Genomic DNA, 19,736 nt, shown 5'->3' with positions numbered 1-19,736 from the left:
CAACTGTCTCATCTTTGACAATTCTTGACTAATTTCATACTTATCATCTTCCTTGTTTATAACCTTGTGATGTATCTCGCAAAATGCCCGTATCATTCGGCACGCGGAAGCATTAGCATCACCTAGCATACCCATTAATCTCTATTCAAACACCGCTAATCTGCTACTAAACGTATGTTACATACCTACATACAAGTCTATGTGTATATTAATGTGTTAGGCCCAGAACAGACGGTGAAACGCAACTGCAACGAAACTGCAACTTTCTGATGATTCTTATGAATGAAACTGAAACTGAAAGTTTCAAACTGGTCGCGTCATGTGTGGTCTCTCAACGGACGCTATGGCAGAAACTTAGATGCAACTCAAAATTAACTAGCAGTTGCAGTTGCGTTTCACCGTCTGTTCTGGGCCTTAGTGTTTAGCATCTATGTTAAATTGCGTTTTACAAAGTACTCTCGAGTTTGCTACGAGAATTGAAGATGTGGACTAAAGTGCTTGGTAAATTTATATTCGGTTTGACTAGGACTGTCTGAATAAGGGTTTAGTGGTTTTTAGTTGATAATAATATAACTATTGATTTAGTTGATGATAATAATATAAATATAAGATAGCTGTCAAATGTAGTATTAGCTTTAAACAAATTATCGTGTATTTATTTTATTTTATGTTCGATGTTATCTAATCAATACAAGCTCAGCTCAATGCAGTAATATGTTACGTACCTATATGTATGTAATATGCTTGCCGTGGCAGCCTGTAATTAAGATAGCACCTAGTCCTAAGAAAAACTATGTATGTAAACCCCTTTGCTTGTACTTGTGTCTGTCTTGTTGGTTGTCCTAAATAAATAAAAAAAAGTAATAAGTATTCGATTCAAAAATAGCGACAACTCAAGTCTTCTACTTTAGTCTTTTTTCTATTCCCTAGTTTGTCCACAAGAGATTGGCATACAACTGCCTACATTTTGACTTTTCAGCTTATTGTTTTACTTGCTAGCAAGAGACCTCATCATAATTAGGAAGGAAATTGATCATCACTGTTCAATTGTTCATGTTAATTGTTATCACCTATTTGATAATTTTCAGCAAACTAAAGCCTTACGGAGTGTGAAGCTGATTTCTGAAAGGTCAGGCGGTGTTATTTTGACCGTTTCACCGAAAATAGCTGGCACCGCGCCAGACACTCGAAAAAAGTGTCGGAAGCAACTGCTATGGTGTTATTTCTTATTTTTGCTGTATCAAGTACTTGTATTTAGATATTATAATTGTTTATTTGACCTCCATCATGGTTTATAGTGAGAGATGATGAGTTATGTTTAATTTTTGGTTCCTTATAGCTTGCAGTGATTGAAAATTTAAAAGTTTACAAAATCCTGTAAAATATTTGTGGGTTATATGGTTTCTAGGAGCACTAAAATTTGTTTTGCAGTGCTTATTTTCCATGTATATGATAACTCAGTGTATTATTTTGTGCTACACTTTGTTTCGTTTTTAGGAGAGATAGAACCGTGCGGTCTACATATTTACACACTCTCTTTGCACAGTCTTAAAAATATTTCCTAGGAATCGCGACTTGCTTTTTTTTGTAAAATCACTGAACTCTATTTCACTTACATAATTGGCTAATGATCGTAAGAACTAGAACATGATACATCGCACTTTAAATGTGTTAATGGTCACTCGATTTAATAACTAAACGTTGGAACAATTTAAAAACGATTTGCTCGCTAGTTAACTGTTGAGCAATAAGAACACCAGATCTTTAAAACAGTTTTTTGTTTTAAAGTATCAAAGTTGACACAGTTCATACTAACTTCTCGGTGAAAGGAAGGAACACGCAATAATCATCATCATTGTCATATCAGATTGCAGAACATAAGCCTGTCCTATACGCACTAAAGAGCATTGTTAAATCTTCAGAATGAACGTAGAACCTCCTCCTATGAAATTGGTTAAAAATGAGACAGATGAAAAATATGTTTGGTGATTCTCGTTCAATAACAAGTCCATTCAACCCTCTTTTTACTTCTCGTGACTTCTTGGCTTCTGTATGACGTAGGAACAATTTGCTGATTCACCAGACGCAGTCACGCTCGCCGTGCGCGTTAAATTATGCGCAAACGCACGTTCCCTTTTGCGCGCGTTGCACTGTCTGATTGTATGCATTTTTGCTGTTTTATTATTTTAATACTGTATTTTTTTTAACTGCCAAAAACAATATAATACGAGCTTTAATCTACAGAACAGCTATGCTTAAAGTTTTCCTATGTGATCAAAATCAGAAATGGAGAGATCCTTAGAACTATTTGAGCGAGGCCCACCAAAAAAATTTAGCTATGTTTTGGTTATTTTTCTTGACGAAGCTTTTAAAAGTTTTGTGAATTATTTTTACTGTTCTCACTAATTTCTCATAAAACTCTGGCCCCATCTGGCTTCAGAAAGTTTTGTTCAGCCACTTCGCCAAACCATAACCCATTTCTTGACTACATATAGTTAAGTGTCTTTTGTATTATGTATGTAAAACGATACTGCCCGTGCCCGCGCATCCTGGGGCGCGATGATTTGTTTGCTGACCATACAAAGCACCCTAGATATCCCATAAGACCCTGAAAATAGGGTCCAAAATTCACCAGCAGCTCTCTTGATATGAGACATTTACCTATGTCGTGATAGTATGTTAAAAGCAATATTATTATGTGCATGTAGAATGATTCAGTGAATAGAGCACACAAGCAATGACACGATAGCTTTATGGTTAATAGAATTGGGATTTCCGTGTCCGTGATTCAATTTTCTATTATGATCTTAACTATAAAGGTTCATGTTAGAGAATGTTGTTTATAAAACTATACTTCTACTAGCTATTTCTTAAAATTCAAATTCTCACAGATATATTTCTAGACTTTCGCATTTATAATTCGTTTATTATTAGAACTATTAAGATAGGGTTATCTAAGGAGCAGTTTAGAAACATTGTCAACGTAATATGGATGTATTTGATAAGTTATTGCTTATTAAGCGATTTCTGTATGGCAAAATATGTATCACTTTCCATGACATCACCACATATCTTTGCATTTTATTCGCGATAAGATATTACCTATATCCTGTCACATATGAAATAATAATCTTGGTTGGCAAGATTACTTTGTAGGTTACGATGCATTCAAAAAATGTGAAGTACCTATGCATTATTACATTAATGTATTCAAAATGTTAAGTATCATAGATGCAATAAAATTTTAATTTAGTGTTTGGTGTGCACATCTAATCTTTATCATATACTCCTGAAGAACCTCATACATTATAATAAACTATTATACCAACTGCTTGTATAATGTATAACCTTCATAAGCAAGGCGCAACGATATTAATCCATTTCCAGTGAATCTTAATGCCAATCTAAAACTATCCTACAGGAAACTTTTTTTAATAATAATAGGACGACAACACCCAAAACTCCAATCCAGCAAACGCAGCTCACTTGGCCTAGGCCCGTGAGTCAGCCGTCAACACCGGAGAAATTATCTTTCTTCGAGGTTTAATAAAACAGAACAACAATAATAATAAAACTTAATAAAACTCATAAAAATAATAATAATAAAGTCCTTTATTGCTTCTTCAAAATACTTATTCTAGTTACAATAATGTTGATTGATTGACATAATATTATAAGGAAGCAATTGGAGGTGGCTCAGCTAATGCTGCCTGAAAAATACTCAGGCTGCGATGATTTTCAGCTAATCTACGTACTCTCAATAACGTAGTCTTGTTTTGAACTAAGTACTAATTGTATACCTTGTCCACAGTCAATGATCCAGCTAAAAGAGCGCAAAGAAATGGACGAAGCGTTCAAAAAGGCGCAAAAACCGTGGGCGAAGTTCCTGCAGAAGGTGGAACGCACCAGGCTGGAGTACCACACCGCCTGCAAGCAGGAGAGAACCGCGCAGAACCAGGAGAGGAATGCCAGCGGTGACAGCTCGTTAAGTCCAGACCAGGTCAGTGGCAGTGACAGATTTGACAGATATAATGGAGATGCAGTTTCGCCACTTTTGGGTTTCATTGTGGGCCTAAGGCCTTCTAGTTACTTTTGAGTTGCATCTAAGTTTCTGCCATAGCGTCCGTTGAGAGACCACACATGACGCGACTAGTTTGAAAGCGGTTCGAACTCAAAAAAATTAAAAGTAGGATAGAAGCTTCATTCTCGTACAATGAACAAACTTAAATGGTTGGTGGAGTTACCAGAATAACTAAAAAGATACAATATTTACTTGAAGAGATCCTCAAGGAAGAAGTCAGGTGTTATCAATGCCATCATTTTCCGCCTTCCCTTCCTTAATAATCCATCTACGCAAGGGTTCAATTTGACCGAAAATAACAAAGTAGACAATAGGTATACATGACAGAAATTGACAGATTATCCCTATCGCGATCTCTTCGAAAGTGACGGACAGATAAGGCACACGCCTCGGCTGCGCGTGACACGTACAATAGATTTTCACGTTAACCGATCATAAATTTTATTCAGCATTACACTCAACATCAAATAAACCGCACCTTCCGCGACGCGAACTTTAAAGATTTTCTTCTGACACAATCATGGTACCCCAACAATATTGGTGTTATTTGAAAGCCCAATAAATATCCTTAAAGGAAAATACATTTTATTTCTAAATAAATGATTAACATATACCATAAATGTGACTTGAAAATAGACCTCACTTTGGGCTCACCTCTGGGATCAATTAGACCAATTTTTATGGTTATAAAACCAAATAAAGAACTGACGTGTCCTCTTTAACAGATGGATAGCGATTAATCCCAACTTAACAGTTTTATAGTCATAAAAAATGGCTATAGCGTAACTACCTATTTTTTGAAGAAGTGACTCTGGATCCTTGTAAAGACACATTTTTGGGGTAACCTTTCCTTTAATGAAATGAAGTTTAGAACTAGGCTTTCAAATGGTACCAACGTTGGTGGGAAGTGGGGATGCATACGTTTGATAAGTGCTTGTCGCGGGAAGTGCTATCTGGGGGCACGGCAGTGCCCCCGCCAAGTCGAGCGCGAAGCAAACACTGCCGTACCATCCTTTACTGGAACCATTTCGCCGCATTTTCAGGCCTCTATTTGAGAACCTTTAGATAAGACCAGAACGCAGAAATTTTCGTCATCTAGTAAGCTATAATCACACACTTAAAATCCAAAATTTCAAGTCTGTAGGTCAATTAGTTCCGAAGTTAAGCGAAAGCAAAGTTTCGCATTTATGACACTCACTCACTGATGATCATCAAAATAGAACTAGTACTTCCCATTAACTCAGAGAGCTGAAATTTGGTACAGAGTTAGGGTTTAATGGCCACATAAAGGGAAAACTATAAAAACTAGGAAAATCGAAGATCTGGAGTAACACCACATTCATAATAATCAATACTACTAGCGCCACACCGGCGCCGTGGTGTTCGCCTGTACCGCTCACCGCTAGATGGCGCTAGCACTTTGAGCGTCGATTTTCTGCACCGCGGTGTCCAGATTTTTTTTCCCCTCTAGTTATTATTAATCAATTCTGATTCGTTGTCCTTTTTAAAGATGTGTTTAATATCGTAAAAAAAATGACGATAATATTAAAGGACGACGACGTTAAATAATTATGCCACATTCTACAAAAAGAAGTGAAATCCCACCAAAAACATTCTGTAAAAAACTAGCCAAGTCTCGATGGAGCTGCTTGTTTATCTCTAAAAAGTAATGAAATCTAGACAAAGTCGTGCCAAGTCTATGGTTCTTTACTGCGATTTCTTTTTTATTATAGTTAATGTTGTGTGACTTGGCCGTTGAACAATCTTTATTAAGATAATCAATAATTATGCATAAGTATTATTGAAATACGCAGCTTTATTAAGCCTACAATTCACTGGTTATTAAATCAACGTTTTCCAAGTGGCAATTTTCCATCGTCAATGGGTAGTGGTTCTGGCAACAGATTGGTGCAATGGTGTCATGGAGCACCTGGTTTTGTACCCTTCAACGGCCAAGTCACACAACATTAACTATAATAAAAAAGAAATCGCAGTAAAGAACCATAGACTTGGCACGACTTTGTCTAGATTTCATTACTTTTTAGAGATAAACAAGCAGCTCCATCGAGACTTGGCTAGTTTTTTACAGAATGTTTTTGGTGGGTTTATTTGATGCCGAGTGTAGATAGGTAATAAATTACGCATAATAATAGAGGCAATGCTTGGCTTCAAAACGCCGTAGATGCGCTTGATAACTAATGTAGTAGTTTTGTGAGAAAATATTCCAATTTCCACATTTTATGGTGTCAGAGACGCTTCTGATGTCTGACTGGAGAAGTGGAGACTGAACTATAAAAAAAGTTTAAGAATTAAAGTAATTTTTGGCATATAGACTAAAATAGTATATTGTCTGCTGGCTGTGTATACTAACAAGGATTTTGTCACTAAATCGATATTCAGTTTACTACTAAAATTCGTTCATCTTTAAAAATGAGATGGCAAAGGATGAAGAAGTTATCTAAACTAGGTATTCGTACATATTCTTCGTGCCAAGTCAGTATATAATTTATGTAAATACGTTTTTTGGGAACTTTATTACGAGGACAAAATTTCCATCAGCTTAGGGCTGTAGCAAATGTGGCACTAAATAGATGATATAAAATTACGCTAATAAAACACATTATTTTATTTCGTTTGTATAACTATTTAAGGCTTGGTATTTCTGCTAAAGTAGGTATTTCGCGCTGTCAAAATCTGCGCGCGCAATTCTTCGCCGAAGACAGCGCGCCAAAGAGCTCTCGCGGCTACACAGTATAGAAATACGCAGTTTAGAAATACGCAGTTGGTTAGGTTAGGTTGACTTCCTTCCGTTCAAGCGTCACACTCACAGCACTTTCTAATACAAATCATATCCAAGTGATACAAATTAAAACAACTTTCAAAATTTTTGGGAATATATTTTAGAATCGAATAAATATAGAATATAACTGCCAAAGTAAACACGGTTCAAAGAGGCGTGGCGTCACCCGACCTTCCGGAAGTTCCGCGCCGGCTAAAAGAATTTCAAGATTACGTCACCCGACCTATCGGTAAATCCTCGGGAGCTTGAGCGATTGGAAAAACATTTTATGATCAGTTACTCGTAGTAGCGATTATTTAGAGGTTGGATGATAAATTATAGTTGTTGCAATTCACAAAGCTTTGCATGTGGTTAATTACATTAATCAGTACACGCATCAATTTTGTTCAGTCTTTTTGTTTATTAATAAATAAAAATATCATAGTAAAATTGCATACATATTTGTTTGTATTGGTCTGGGTGTTTTCTTTCCATAATTTATGTATAACGTATGTACGGGGCTCTGTATCGAAAATCACTATGAGCAATAAGCATCACACACGGTTACCTGGAGTGCATTACCGCAGCAAAATTTTTATAAATATTGTGCTTTAGAGAGTCGAGAGTATAGCAGATAATTAGTCCATCGCGAGCAGAAATTTGTCCACTAATAGCAAAATTCGTTCAAATTATAGTTTTAAAGTTATTAGGAAAAAACAGATTTTGCTGGGGTAACGTTTCAAACATTACCCTGGCAATTTTTTTTTAAAGTCTCTATCCCGGAACCAAATACATGGATAGATAGCTCTTGTTGCGTAGTAATTTGGCCACGAATAGCAAAATTTGTTCGTGTTCCGGTTCTCAAGTTATTTAGAATTTTGCTAGGGAAATGTTTTGTGATGTCCCAGATCTCGTAAATGGCTCAACGCAGAAGTTTGAAAAAAATACCAATGATAGACCTTGATTATTATGTCCAAATTAGTTCAAACATTAGTCATTGATTTGAATGATAAACACCAGTGTAATTAAAAGATATCGAAAATCAGATAAAACGGATTTGTGAGTAAACCAGTACTCTTACAATCGAATAAAAAGGTGTAGCATGTACCCTTGGTACACCTTTATAACCACAGTAAATATAAATGATGTGGCTTTGCGCAAAAGAGAGATTTCAAGAAATCTAATTTATTTTAAGTCTTACTTTCGTGGCCGAATAACAAATGGAACTGTTCCCTTATAACAAATGGAACATGGCATACAATGGACAAATTAAAATGTTCCTTGAATAAGCTATCCTGTTAATTTCAGCTTTATATTACGACTTATAAGAAAGTTATCGAACTGCAAAAAAATATCAGGAATTCTTCTATAAGCCGAACAAATTATAAAGGTTACAAAAAAGCGACCGTTCCATACATAAGGCTTGCCATCTTAAATGAACGGTATAATATCGAGGTTTCGTCAGTACAGTTGCGAACAAAGGTGTTTGTGTAGTGTAGTTGAGTTGAGAGGTCAGATTATTGAAATAATAAAACGAACATTTTATTTTTTAAATACATTTTAAAAATAATTTACATCTATATATATAAAATGAAACCCGTTTTCCGTTGTCACGACATAACATGAAAACGGCTTGACCGATTTGGCTGTTTTTTTTTTTGTAGTTTTCTAATACTCTGTACAAGGTTTTTACGGAAAAAAATATATAGAAAATCTCTACGCTAAGGCGGTACGAAGTTCGCCGGGTCAGCTAGTTACAGATAACAATGAGAGGATGACATTGCAAGGTGGTGCCAGTCCAGTCTTAAATCCGTTAATATATGCTGCATCTGCCATGTTTTTGGCTAAAAGATTCTTCTATCTTGCAGTTTAGACTTATATTACAGACCTCAGACAGTATTTTTGGAAAACTTTTACGCATGGTGGAGGAAGGGACGCTCTAGAGACTCAAGTCTAGAAGGAGTCACATGAACTCCAAGTTTTAAATCCGTTGACATCTGCTGCATCTTCCATCTTTTTGGTTAGAAGATTCTTCCATCTTGCAGCGTAGACCTTTAGCTACAGACCTTAGACAGTATTTTTGAAACATTCTTACGCATGGTGGAGGAAGGGACGCTCTAGAGACTCAAGTCTACAAGGAGTCATATGAACTCCAGTTTTAAATCCGTTGACATCTGCTGGCCTGCATCTGCCATCATTTTGGCTAGAAGATTCTTCTATCTTACAGCTTAGACCTTTAGCTACAGACCTTAGACAGTATTTTTTATTATTTATTTGTGTCAGTGTGCTCTTCTAAAGAGTGTAAGACGATTGTATGTAGGTAGGGTCAGGGAGGCAACAGTGACTCACTTTTTTTTCGAAGCTTAATAAAAATAGATATCGCTTTAATATTGGCCTAAAATTTGCTCACATTTTAGATACACTATTGAACTGTAACTGAGCACTCATGATTCTACATTATTTACTACTTATGTCAAAGTAGGAACCTAAAACAAAAAAATGATAATTGAGCCACTGTGGACTACTAGGTGTACACACTGACTCACTACCGTGGTACACAGTATTAACGTGGTACGGCAGTATTTATATGAAAAGAAAATGCCCATTCCGCGTAGTTTTTTATTACAAATAATAACAAAACTGCACAAGCTATTCTTATTATAATCAACAATTCAACACGACTCTTAGTACTTTTATTGCTACCTATAAGATCTTAAGTCATCTCAATCTCTTCGTTATTTATTTCTTCCCTATTTTTCTATCGGTTTTCTGTAAATAAAAAAACAAAATTCGATTTAAAGTTAGAAAAATATTGAATTCCTATAAACTACAAAAGTATTAAAATTGAGTCACTGTGTACTTCTACGCCATTTTGTAAATATTTGATCAAAAAAACCAAGATGTAAAACAAATAAGTCAAAATTCGGATTAAAGACAATTGATACAAGACCTACTATCCGATAAATATAACGGCTATTACCTATAGCAACAAACAAAGATATGAAAACAATCGAAACTCACCTTAGAATGTAATTTAGTGGGCGCGAAAACAAAAAACATTCCCTCACCCTTCCGCACGGCACTTGACCGGCGAGCAAACTGGTTTAAACGTGTTCGGGTACCAAGACCTTTGAATCGGTAAAAGAGACAAATATAAATATTCCTATGCCTTCAGGTCGAAACATGACTGAGCCACTGTAGCCGACCGAGTCACTGTTGCCTCCATGATTTAAAATGTAATTTTAACTCATTGGTTTTGTCTCATATTTGAGGAATGTACTATGTATCATGAGTAGAGTCTTCGTTTAAAAGGATACAAACGATTTAAATTTCAATAGGTAGACAAAATTGATAATTTTTAATTATCAAAAATTTAAGCTTTCTCCAGTAACACTGATATTATTATACTGTGACTCATCAAAGTCATCATTGTCAAAAATATTGACAAATCGCGAACTGTCACGGCCAAAAAACTGACACGCGTCCGTCCTCCGTAAGCGCCACCGCGCTACTGATTGAGATTGTCCAAGCCGTCATGGACGATTTTTTCCACATTTTTTAACATAGTAACTAAATAAGACGCAATATAAAAATTTCATCCGTTAAAAGCCCTCAAGTTATTTCTGAACTTTAGTTTAGTAAAAGATTTACAATCTCAAATCGCTTATTTTAAAAATAAAACCATAAATAGAAAACGAATAGAGGTAACTTTGGGAATTTATTCTATCGAGTCAACTTCATCAAATCGTGTTTCCATCCGTTAATAGCCCTAGAAAATATCCTCAACTATGCCCAATAAAAATCTTACCCTTTAATTTTACTGTTTAGTACCTCAAAAATGAAAAATGAAAACCTCATTTTCGCCATTTTCTCTGCTACCCGGCCTTAATTGGTATCTTTGTATTCTAAATCGACAATACTTTAATGATTTAATTTAATATTTTTTTAATTGAAGTCAAAAATATTTGTATTAAATGCTCTGACACTATAAATTCCAGTACCAGAAGTAATACTTCTTTTAGTTTGAACTCTTTTCTTACTACTGTAAAACAACGGGACTATTCCCACCGCTGCGACTCCTTTGTAGCCAGGATCTGTAGATTTAGTATCCTAGCTTTAAAAAGCTCGACAGTCAGTAAAAACCCAACCAGTGTAGGTCAAGTTTGTCCCGGGAGAAAGTTTAACTGTCATTGGATTCAGTGAAATAAGTGATCATACATTTTCGTCAACCCTACGCCTCGGTCGCCCAAATAATATCTACTCGCTTCTTATCGATTCACTTATCATACGAATACGACTGGCTTATCGATATCGAAATCGAGAAGCGATAGCCGAGATCGGTTCCGAATATAGCGCAAGGCGAGAATTTACGAGTGCAAGCGTTATCTGCGAATATGCGGGCAGGCAACCTTTATGATATTTGTTTTACTACCTACATGTCAGTCGGTAAAATAAAGTGGAACTTTTAGCTTGAAACAAGAAATAAAAATAAAGAAAAAAAGGTCTGAGTAGTTTACAAGAGACGCGACAATTCCTTACATTCTCCTAATATAACTTTATAGTATTCTCTACCCCTCTACTATGCTTATTGATTTATCTAAAATACCGGCCTTATTGTATTTTGTGTAGTCTGAACAGCTGATTTCTATAGGGTTATGTTGACATAAAAACTTAAAATATTGTATTTACTTTTTATTATTTTAAAACAAATCTCATTATTCTAGTTTTTAATTTTCTAATCATAAATATAGCCTTGGCATATTGGTCACGCCTAGTTTATAAAGTAATTTAACTGTCAATACTGTTTTTTAGTTCACAAACTTCTGAATAAATAATACTTTAAAATAGGCGTTCTTATTGGAACCGTGTTAAAGTATGGCGACGTAAAAGTATAATGTACTTTACGTTCCGTAGGTTCTTTTGCTATACATTTCAAGGTAAAGTTAGTGGGTAGTTAACTCTTTTTTTTATGCATAACAAGGCAGGTATTTGACCACAATCGCACCTGATGTTAAGTGGGATTCAGTCTAGGATGGTACATATCTGCCCTGTAAGTGCCTATTCACTCTCGCCTTGAAAATGCCCAGATTATAGTCTTCGGGAAAGACAGCAGCTTTCCCACCACTATTACTTCTTTCCATACGCATTACCCTCAATGCACGATGGGGTTTGCCGTGAAGATCGGCGAAGTAAGCCAAATTTGGGCACACCAGCGCCGGCAAGACAGGGGTCGAAGTGGTCACCATGGCCCAAATTGGTCGGATTAATCACTACTCCTAGACAGTCAGGATCTACAGTTTGACCGTCAATGGGAACCAACCAGTGAAGTTGAGTTAGTTCTGGAGGATAGCTTATAAGCTACAGTATACTGTCTTAGAAACCGCAACCAATTTAATCAGAAGAATATGAGAGTTCCAAGTATAATCTCGACTTCCCTTCGCTGCAAAGCGGGAGACAGATGACTGGAAAGATTTAAAACTCTTAAAAATTATCTACACTTTCTTCAGTTAACACCTTTGTTATAACCTACTGAATAAACCTGTGTTATAGTGTTGAGACAGCTCATATATAAGTTTCATAAGGCCTGACGCTGTAACTGAAGGTGTACAATTTAGACATGAATACGCGAGCATTTTAATGGCGTTCGTATTGAATTTCTTGGAAAACTCCAAGTTATGAAGGCAAATAGTAATTTAGACGTCTTTCCAACAAAGGAACACTGCAGGTGTGCCTGCATACTGGATGGTGATTGCTTTACTAAATTGCAGGTGTAGTATTAAAAGTAAAGGGAATAACAATCTCTTATTAAAAATGTACACTGAAATGTAACTGTTATTTTACGAATGACATGAAAATTTCAGAGCAAAAAATAAGATACATATTTTATCAATTTCTCCAGCAGTGAGTTAAAGTACTTGGACCGAAACGAAGTCTAAGACGAATAGTCTTGACATTTTTCACAGATAATAGTATTCCTATTCCTATCCTAATAAGTACCTGATAGATTATAGATAGTCCATGACTCCAGTCACTTATAAGTGTTCGTGTTCGTGATAATGACCTTTGCACCCAGCGGGATCCAAACCCAGCAACCGTAACTAGTTTAATCGTTTTAGTTTAGTCCCGTACGCGAGCCATTTGGCCATTTGGTACACATCTTCATCATTTCAGCCATAGGACGTCCACTGCTGAACATAGGCCTCCCCCAATGATTACCGGGTATTGTACATCTAAAAATATCTCAGTCCTGTAAATCAAGATTTCTCTCATTTTTCCTAAATAAAACAATAGCTTCCAAAGAAATCGAACTAAAAAGTGTAAAAATAACTCGTAAATTAGTTCGTTATTCGCAGCTTTATCACGAAGTATCATCAAGAACAACTTTGTTAATGAACATGGAATTAAATTCTTGTACAACTTCCAAACAGTTAATTCCTTTGAAAGTGTCTTATTGAAAACTTAAATTGGGAAAATGGGCTGCTAAAAACAGATTTATCAACGTCTGTACGAAATTGCAATTAATGTTAAGCTAATCTTGACAAAGTAAATAAAATAAATGTCAATGTAAAAGGTTACATTAACTTAAAATTCCAAATAACAATTTACATAACATAATCAACCTAAAGCTTTTTGGATATAATATTTTTATTTATTAAAACAGTAGGTTTTACAAATAAAAATTAAAACAGTGGCTTTACGCCGTACAGCATTTTTATGAGCCCTTTTTCGTTTAAATCTGGAAAATCTGGGCACGTTTATATTCATAATACAGTTAAAACCGTCCTATCCTTCTGTTTTACGAGAACCAAGCTCTGGGATCCGCATAATCCAGCATTTATGGATTCCAGCGTATTTTCATTCGGATTACGTAAAATAAAATTTAAAGATGCTTGTGTGAGATTTACTGGCAGTAAATTTTGGGTGTAAAAGACTTTATTTGATACTTTTGATACATAAATCTTGGGTATTTTGTTTTATATTTTGAGTCTTGTTTTCTTACTCGGGGCTTAGTTTAACTTGTTTCATTTACTCAAAGGCCAATATTCTAAATATTCATAGGAAACTCGCTTCAAAAGTTCCGTTACACGTCCCATCCAGGGTGTTTTTTTATATTATCTTTGCTGAAGTGTCAGTGGCATTCTGGAATAACGTGAGCCAGTGGTGAGAAGACAACACATGAGGTATTTATTTTGAACAACAAATTTTGAACTTTATTTGTTGTCTTAAGGTACAAAAACAATGAAAAATTTGGACTTGTCCGTTAAAGACTTTTAAGGTGTTCTATCAAATATCGTAGTCCTCATCTACAAAAGCATAATACAATGGTATGAATTCCAATACCATAGTTAGCTATCCTATAGTTAGTTGTCTAATTGTCTATTACTTTCAAACTGCTTGGTCAACGACTTACATAGTCTGATATTGATCGTGGTTTCTTGACCCCTCGCCCCATATATGGGATATCGACCGTCCCATGGGAATAATTCATGGTATTAAGACGTTCGACATGCTATTTACCTTTTGTGGTGCTGGTATAAGAGGTGGGCTTTAGAATGTGTATTCTAGAACTTACAATAAAGTGGTACCTATTAATTAAGTAGCTGTGCCCGGGACTTCGTACGCGTGAAAATGGTTTGAATAATATATCCTGTTTTTGAAACATTTTTCTTTACTGCTCCGCCCCTATTAGCTGTAGGATGATGTTTTATAACCTTCCTCGATAAAATTAAATGGGCTGTTCAACGCAAACATATTTTTTCAAATCGGACCAGTAGTTCCTGAGATAAGCGCGTTCATAAAACAAACTCTTCAGCTTTATAATATTAGTATAGATTTTTGAGACAAAAAAGTTTATAATTCAGTTTCAGTGAAACCTAACACCGCTGATAATTATCCTGATGATATATTTATGATAGGTACCTTTGCTTTCATATCAAATCCAGTGATAGCATTTGTCGCGTATCTAGACGTTATCTCTTATCACCACGTCCATCTGAAAACCATTATGTTACGTAAATATCTCAAATGTAGGTAAGTGCTGAATATTCTTATTTAGTATCGAAAAAAAAAAACATCAAACGCGACGTCCTGTACGTTATAATTATGATCTATGTGACGAGCGAAAGTTATAACGAACTTTTAAAACAAGCCGCCAAAAATTTGCTGACCCGGCGAATTTCATACCACCTATGTTCATTAGAAATAATGTAGGATTCTAATGGTGAAAGAATTTTACAATCGGTCCAGTAATTTCGGAACATATTCAATACAAACAAACAATCAGATCTTTTCTCTTTGTAGATAACTTCTATCTGGTTTCGCATGTGAATTTGAGCCCTAAGGTTGAGAAGGGCGCTGTATGGTACAAGTTGACCCTTAATAAAGGTTTAGTAGGTATGTTTATCATTCAGATTCCAAGCCCCGCCCACTTTATTAATCGACACATAACTATAGGTTATAGTCAGTGCGCTTTTCTTTTATTGAATTCTGTGGTTCTCAATCTGCAAGGAACAAATTGGGATAAAAATCGACTGCTCATGCTCAAGTCAAAAAATAACTTTCTTTGAACTTGAAACAGTGCATCCTTAGTGCAGTTTCAGTTGGGAAGCGAAAAGTCTTGGGTTCATTTCCCAAACTTGTAAAAATATTCTTAGTCGCAAAAGGAGAACGGCAAGCGTGTATGAAGGTTTAGTACACCTAAAAAAACTCGTGTTTAGCCACGAAACATTTACATTTATTAGGTAAAAATGTTACTTTATTGCGGCTATTATTCGTAGATTTTATAAAGTTGGGGTTTTAAAGTTGTATGCATTTTTAAGAAGTTAGGTTATGTTTTATTTTGTCTCCCACACAACCGCCATCAGCTGGCCAGGTGTAATAATTATGATCATTAGAGTATATTTAAGCTGTTATATGGCTAACTTAAGCGGCTAGCGACTGAAATCTTCACCATATTCAAAAAGAAGTGGTTCAGTGGTAAGACAGAATTACTCTCACACTTATAATAAAATATGTAACTTGACTCAGGCCTGATTGCACTACTTACTTGAGTAGGTGATAGGTAGGATAGGTAATATACTATTGTTAATAAATTAAACAATATTTCTTTAAGATATAAATGAATTTATTTCATACAGCTTACCATACAACTAGATTCTTAAAATTACATCATCTAGGAAGGGAGCTGGTCGCATTATACCTTCATGGCGAGCATACCCTAGGTACCAGATGATGCTCATTACATGTGAGCAGCACCCTACAGTTCTAAGCCCCACAATGCAGTTGCAACAATAACTTATTATTGCTTCTCGTCCATTCATATTTCTTTCTGTCACAATAAAAACAAAATATGTCTTCCCTGATGAATGGCGAGATTTTATTTTTGCTCGAAGCAACAAAGGATTGGTTCCCTCCAAACCAGGTATATGGTCTCGACTCACTTCCAAGGTATAAATGCCATGAAACCTAAAGTGCTCACCTACGTATGACCGTGCCTGTCTGATCTGATAGGTGCCACAAGCAAAAAGAATTAGTTCATTCATAGATAGCCTTGGGAATGCCATGGTTGTGCCATCAATAGGACTAAATATTGCACTGCGTCTATTTAAGTTAAGTTCTAAAACTAAATCCGCAATCGTGTTTTGGAGGAACATACGTTCATTTATAATATTTACAAACGCCTCAGCATTGAGAGAGTCGGTGAATTGGGTGCAAAATGTGTTTAGTAGCGCAGCAGCTATTTTAAAATTGTCCATTAGATGTGTACAGGCACGATTAAAATATTCGTGACGGAATATTTTAAAATCTCTTTTAAAACGGCCATTCACAGCTTCAACCACCCATCTGTTTATAGTCACACAGCGTGACCTGTTTGCTTCAAGGGTGGTCAACTGTGAATGACCGTCTTCTTTTGTTTCTGGCATATGGCCTATATATCCTTTATCGTGCAATGCATCCATGCAATCCCGAAAACCGCGATCTAGGACGAATATGTCATTTTCATCATAGAAATTATTAAATTCCGGATTATTTAACAATTCGCGCATTATTGTCGCATCATTTGTAGTGGCACTATATGGTCCGCGAACATCAATGATATACCCATTACAACAGCACAAAATAAATGGTTTGACCAAATTCCTATATTTATGGAGGGAATATGTTTCCTTTTGAAACAAATAGTTAGAACTCTTTTGAGTGTACAAATATGTTGCATCTGCAATGCTAATGGCTGGTTTTTGCTGTGGTGGGACATCAGGGTCACCCAGAATACCATCAGCAACGATAGAATTTTTAGCTGCCACTTGCTCCCTTGTCATGTGGTCAAAGCCTATATGTCGGGGTACATAGTCCCGTATTAAAATATTTCTAGCCACAGACATCAACGTTTCCAAAGTTCTTCGCGGAACTTGAAAAAGACAAGATAATCTGTCCCCAGAGTCCCCTGTTCTTAATTTGCACAGAAGTACGGTTAATGCAAAACTACCCCGATGCATATTTTTAAGATTGGGTGTTTCATCCAAAATCTGTTGGTGTTGCCTCTTTGTGAAACCTATAAAATACAGGACTTGATGATCAGGGTAGTTTTGAATATTTTCATAATTCACATTATTTAAGCCTTCCATTAATATAAATACAATTTCTTCTATGTAGTCAGCTTTAAATGTATCCAGGCTATATTCTGCCGAGTACAAACTATCATATTGTTCATTTTCTAAATGTTGTCTGCAGATACGTGAACCTCTTGGTATAAAATAATTAAAATGTAGCAATACACGGCGGCGAGTGTCTTCTGGTATAGTATGTCGCTCTAGCCCACTGCATTCTTGAAAAATGCAATGTCTTGGTGTTTCAGCTGCTCGTCGCATATTAGGCAATGAAATAAATTGAGGTTGCTGAACAACATCATTCTCATTTACATTTATTTGAGGATACTCTATTTCTTGTGCACGTCCCCAGCAGGCACGACAGAGTTCATTTGAAGGTGGCATCTGTAAAATTAAAATTAGTCTGAATTTCAACAGGTAGGCGATGTTATACATAATTACAAGTGCATGTTATACTTGATTTTGTGACTTGTGATTAATCAGTAGGTCTTCGTCTCTTCTAATTTCTGGTAGGGCCCAAAAGATAAGGATATGTATGTAAAGTGCCCCATAAGGGCTATCTTTTTTTATTATCTTTGACATTCATAACTGTCTATCTATATAACTACTTAATGATATTTACTTTTAAAACCACATAATGTTAACATAAAAAGATAAACACACACACACACACACACACACTTTACCTGCTGGTTTTCCATCAAGTGGGAAATCATTTCCATTATCCTCTGTTCTTCTGTGGCAGATGTTTGCCTCATAGTAGAAAGCAAAGTATTTCCACATACAGAACAGGTTGCGTTTGGATCAGGTTCACTTTGCACAGTTGGATTTGTAGACTGGTTTTCTGGCTGTGGTGGCACCAGTGGTACATCCCTAGTTCTTGATGCTCGAAGCCAACATGGTACACAAGCCTCATCATTTTGGGTAAGCTAAAATCAGATGAAATCATAATAATTCCTGGCAGTCTTGAGATTATTTACAATAAAAAAAACTAATGAAACTCATTTATTCTTGCAAATAAGATTTTAAAAAGCACTATTACACTTCCCAGTATTAACCCTAACACTGCTTCCTACCAATACTACTCGTAGTTGGTAGGGTGAACTTTGATAACATTAACTTCCTATCACCATACCGCAGGCTATTGAAAAAATATTTTTATAAATAGGAAAGATAAAAACTATACACTACCTGCTGTGGTTGGATCCATTGAGATATAACATTGGATATTCTTTGTTCTACTTCATTTGCTCCATCAACTAAAACTCTTCGTCTATTAATCCTTAATATAGACCGTCCACAAACAATACAGACATTTTGATGACCAACTTGTCTTCTGGGTATATTGTCAGAGGATGTTGACCCGTGTGTTGCTAGTTGCCAGCAAGCATGGCAAATAAGGTCTGATGGTGTCAACTGGAAATAGAATATTGAAATAAGCTCAAGTTATTTATCTTATCTACAACACATTTCATGTGTAGGGAATAGGGATGTTGTTGAAATGACAGATTGACTTGTTGAGCATTATTTGATATACTTATTATGTTTTACACATTGTGGCCAATAACCAATGAGAAGAATAAGAAGTCATTAAGTCACATAATATTCACAGTCATGTTACCTCTCTAGGATATGTCCATAGCCGGATAGTGTTCACCAGAACATCACTCTCATCTGACAGAACGTGCCGCCTGATGCGACTCAAACGAACGTTACAATTAATGCATTGAACATTCGGCATTCTGGTCACAAGATGATAAAACACTTCACAAACAAACAAACAACAGACTCTGCGCCTGAGCAAAAAGTGTCCATAACACTAAGCGGGTCGAGTTGTAAGCGTCCTTGTCGCAACAATAATAAAAGCGTCCTTTCGCGAAACAATTACTTTCGTATACGGAGGAGCAGAGGGCTCAACTCAACGTAGATAAAAGTTATGGTAGCTAATGTTTTAAAGGGCATAAAACACAGCAAAACACGACAATACAATCAACAGCACGAACGCAGTAAATTGTATTGACATTAATGTGACAATATAATGTCAACTGTCAAAGTATTTTTTTATTGTATTCTTATCGATTGATGAGAGAATCGATTACAGAGACAAAAATATGATTTTATATTATTTTACTAGAATAAGTTAATTAAGATATCTATAATCGTACAGTGTAGTGTTGATTAATAATTAATTATTTAATCTGATATATTAATACAGTAAAAAGACGTTAGTTATTCGGTTAAAATGTTATCGATTTATTAATCGATTTTA

General features: G+C 35.7%; 1 protein-coding gene and 1 long non-coding RNA gene across 3 annotated transcripts in view; one reads left to right on the top strand and one right to left on the bottom strand.

The window, feature by feature from the left end:
* The window catches only part of LOC135081102 (protein kinase C and casein kinase substrate in neurons protein 1), a 166,830-nt gene that overhangs the window by 103,226 nt on the left and 43,868 nt on the right, over nucleotides 1–19,736 (top strand). For both annotated transcript variants that reach the window (XM_063975840.1, XM_063975839.1), the window contains exon 5: nucleotides 3,812–4,000. In XM_063975840.1, coding sequence (XP_063831910.1) covers nucleotides 3,812–4,000 — 189 coding nt within the window. The remainder of the gene's footprint in view (nucleotides 1–3,811; nucleotides 4,001–19,736) is intronic.
* Nucleotides 16,005–19,250, bottom strand: LOC135081259 (uncharacterized). Its single transcript, XR_010259164.1, has 4 exons — nucleotides 19,089–19,250; nucleotides 18,659–18,883; nucleotides 18,154–18,396; nucleotides 16,005–17,851 (listed from the first exon to the last, which is right to left on the bottom strand). It is a non-coding gene; the product is annotated as an uncharacterized LOC135081259 (long non-coding RNA).

Source organism: Ostrinia nubilalis, chromosome 19 (assembly GCF_963855985.1).
Source record: "Ostrinia nubilalis chromosome 19, ilOstNubi1.1, whole genome shotgun sequence".
In the NCBI taxonomy this organism is placed as follows: Eukaryota; Metazoa; Arthropoda; class Insecta; order Lepidoptera; family Crambidae; genus Ostrinia; species Ostrinia nubilalis.
The sequence above is the reverse complement of the archived record's forward strand: the minus strand, read 5'-3'. Positions and strand labels throughout refer to the sequence as shown.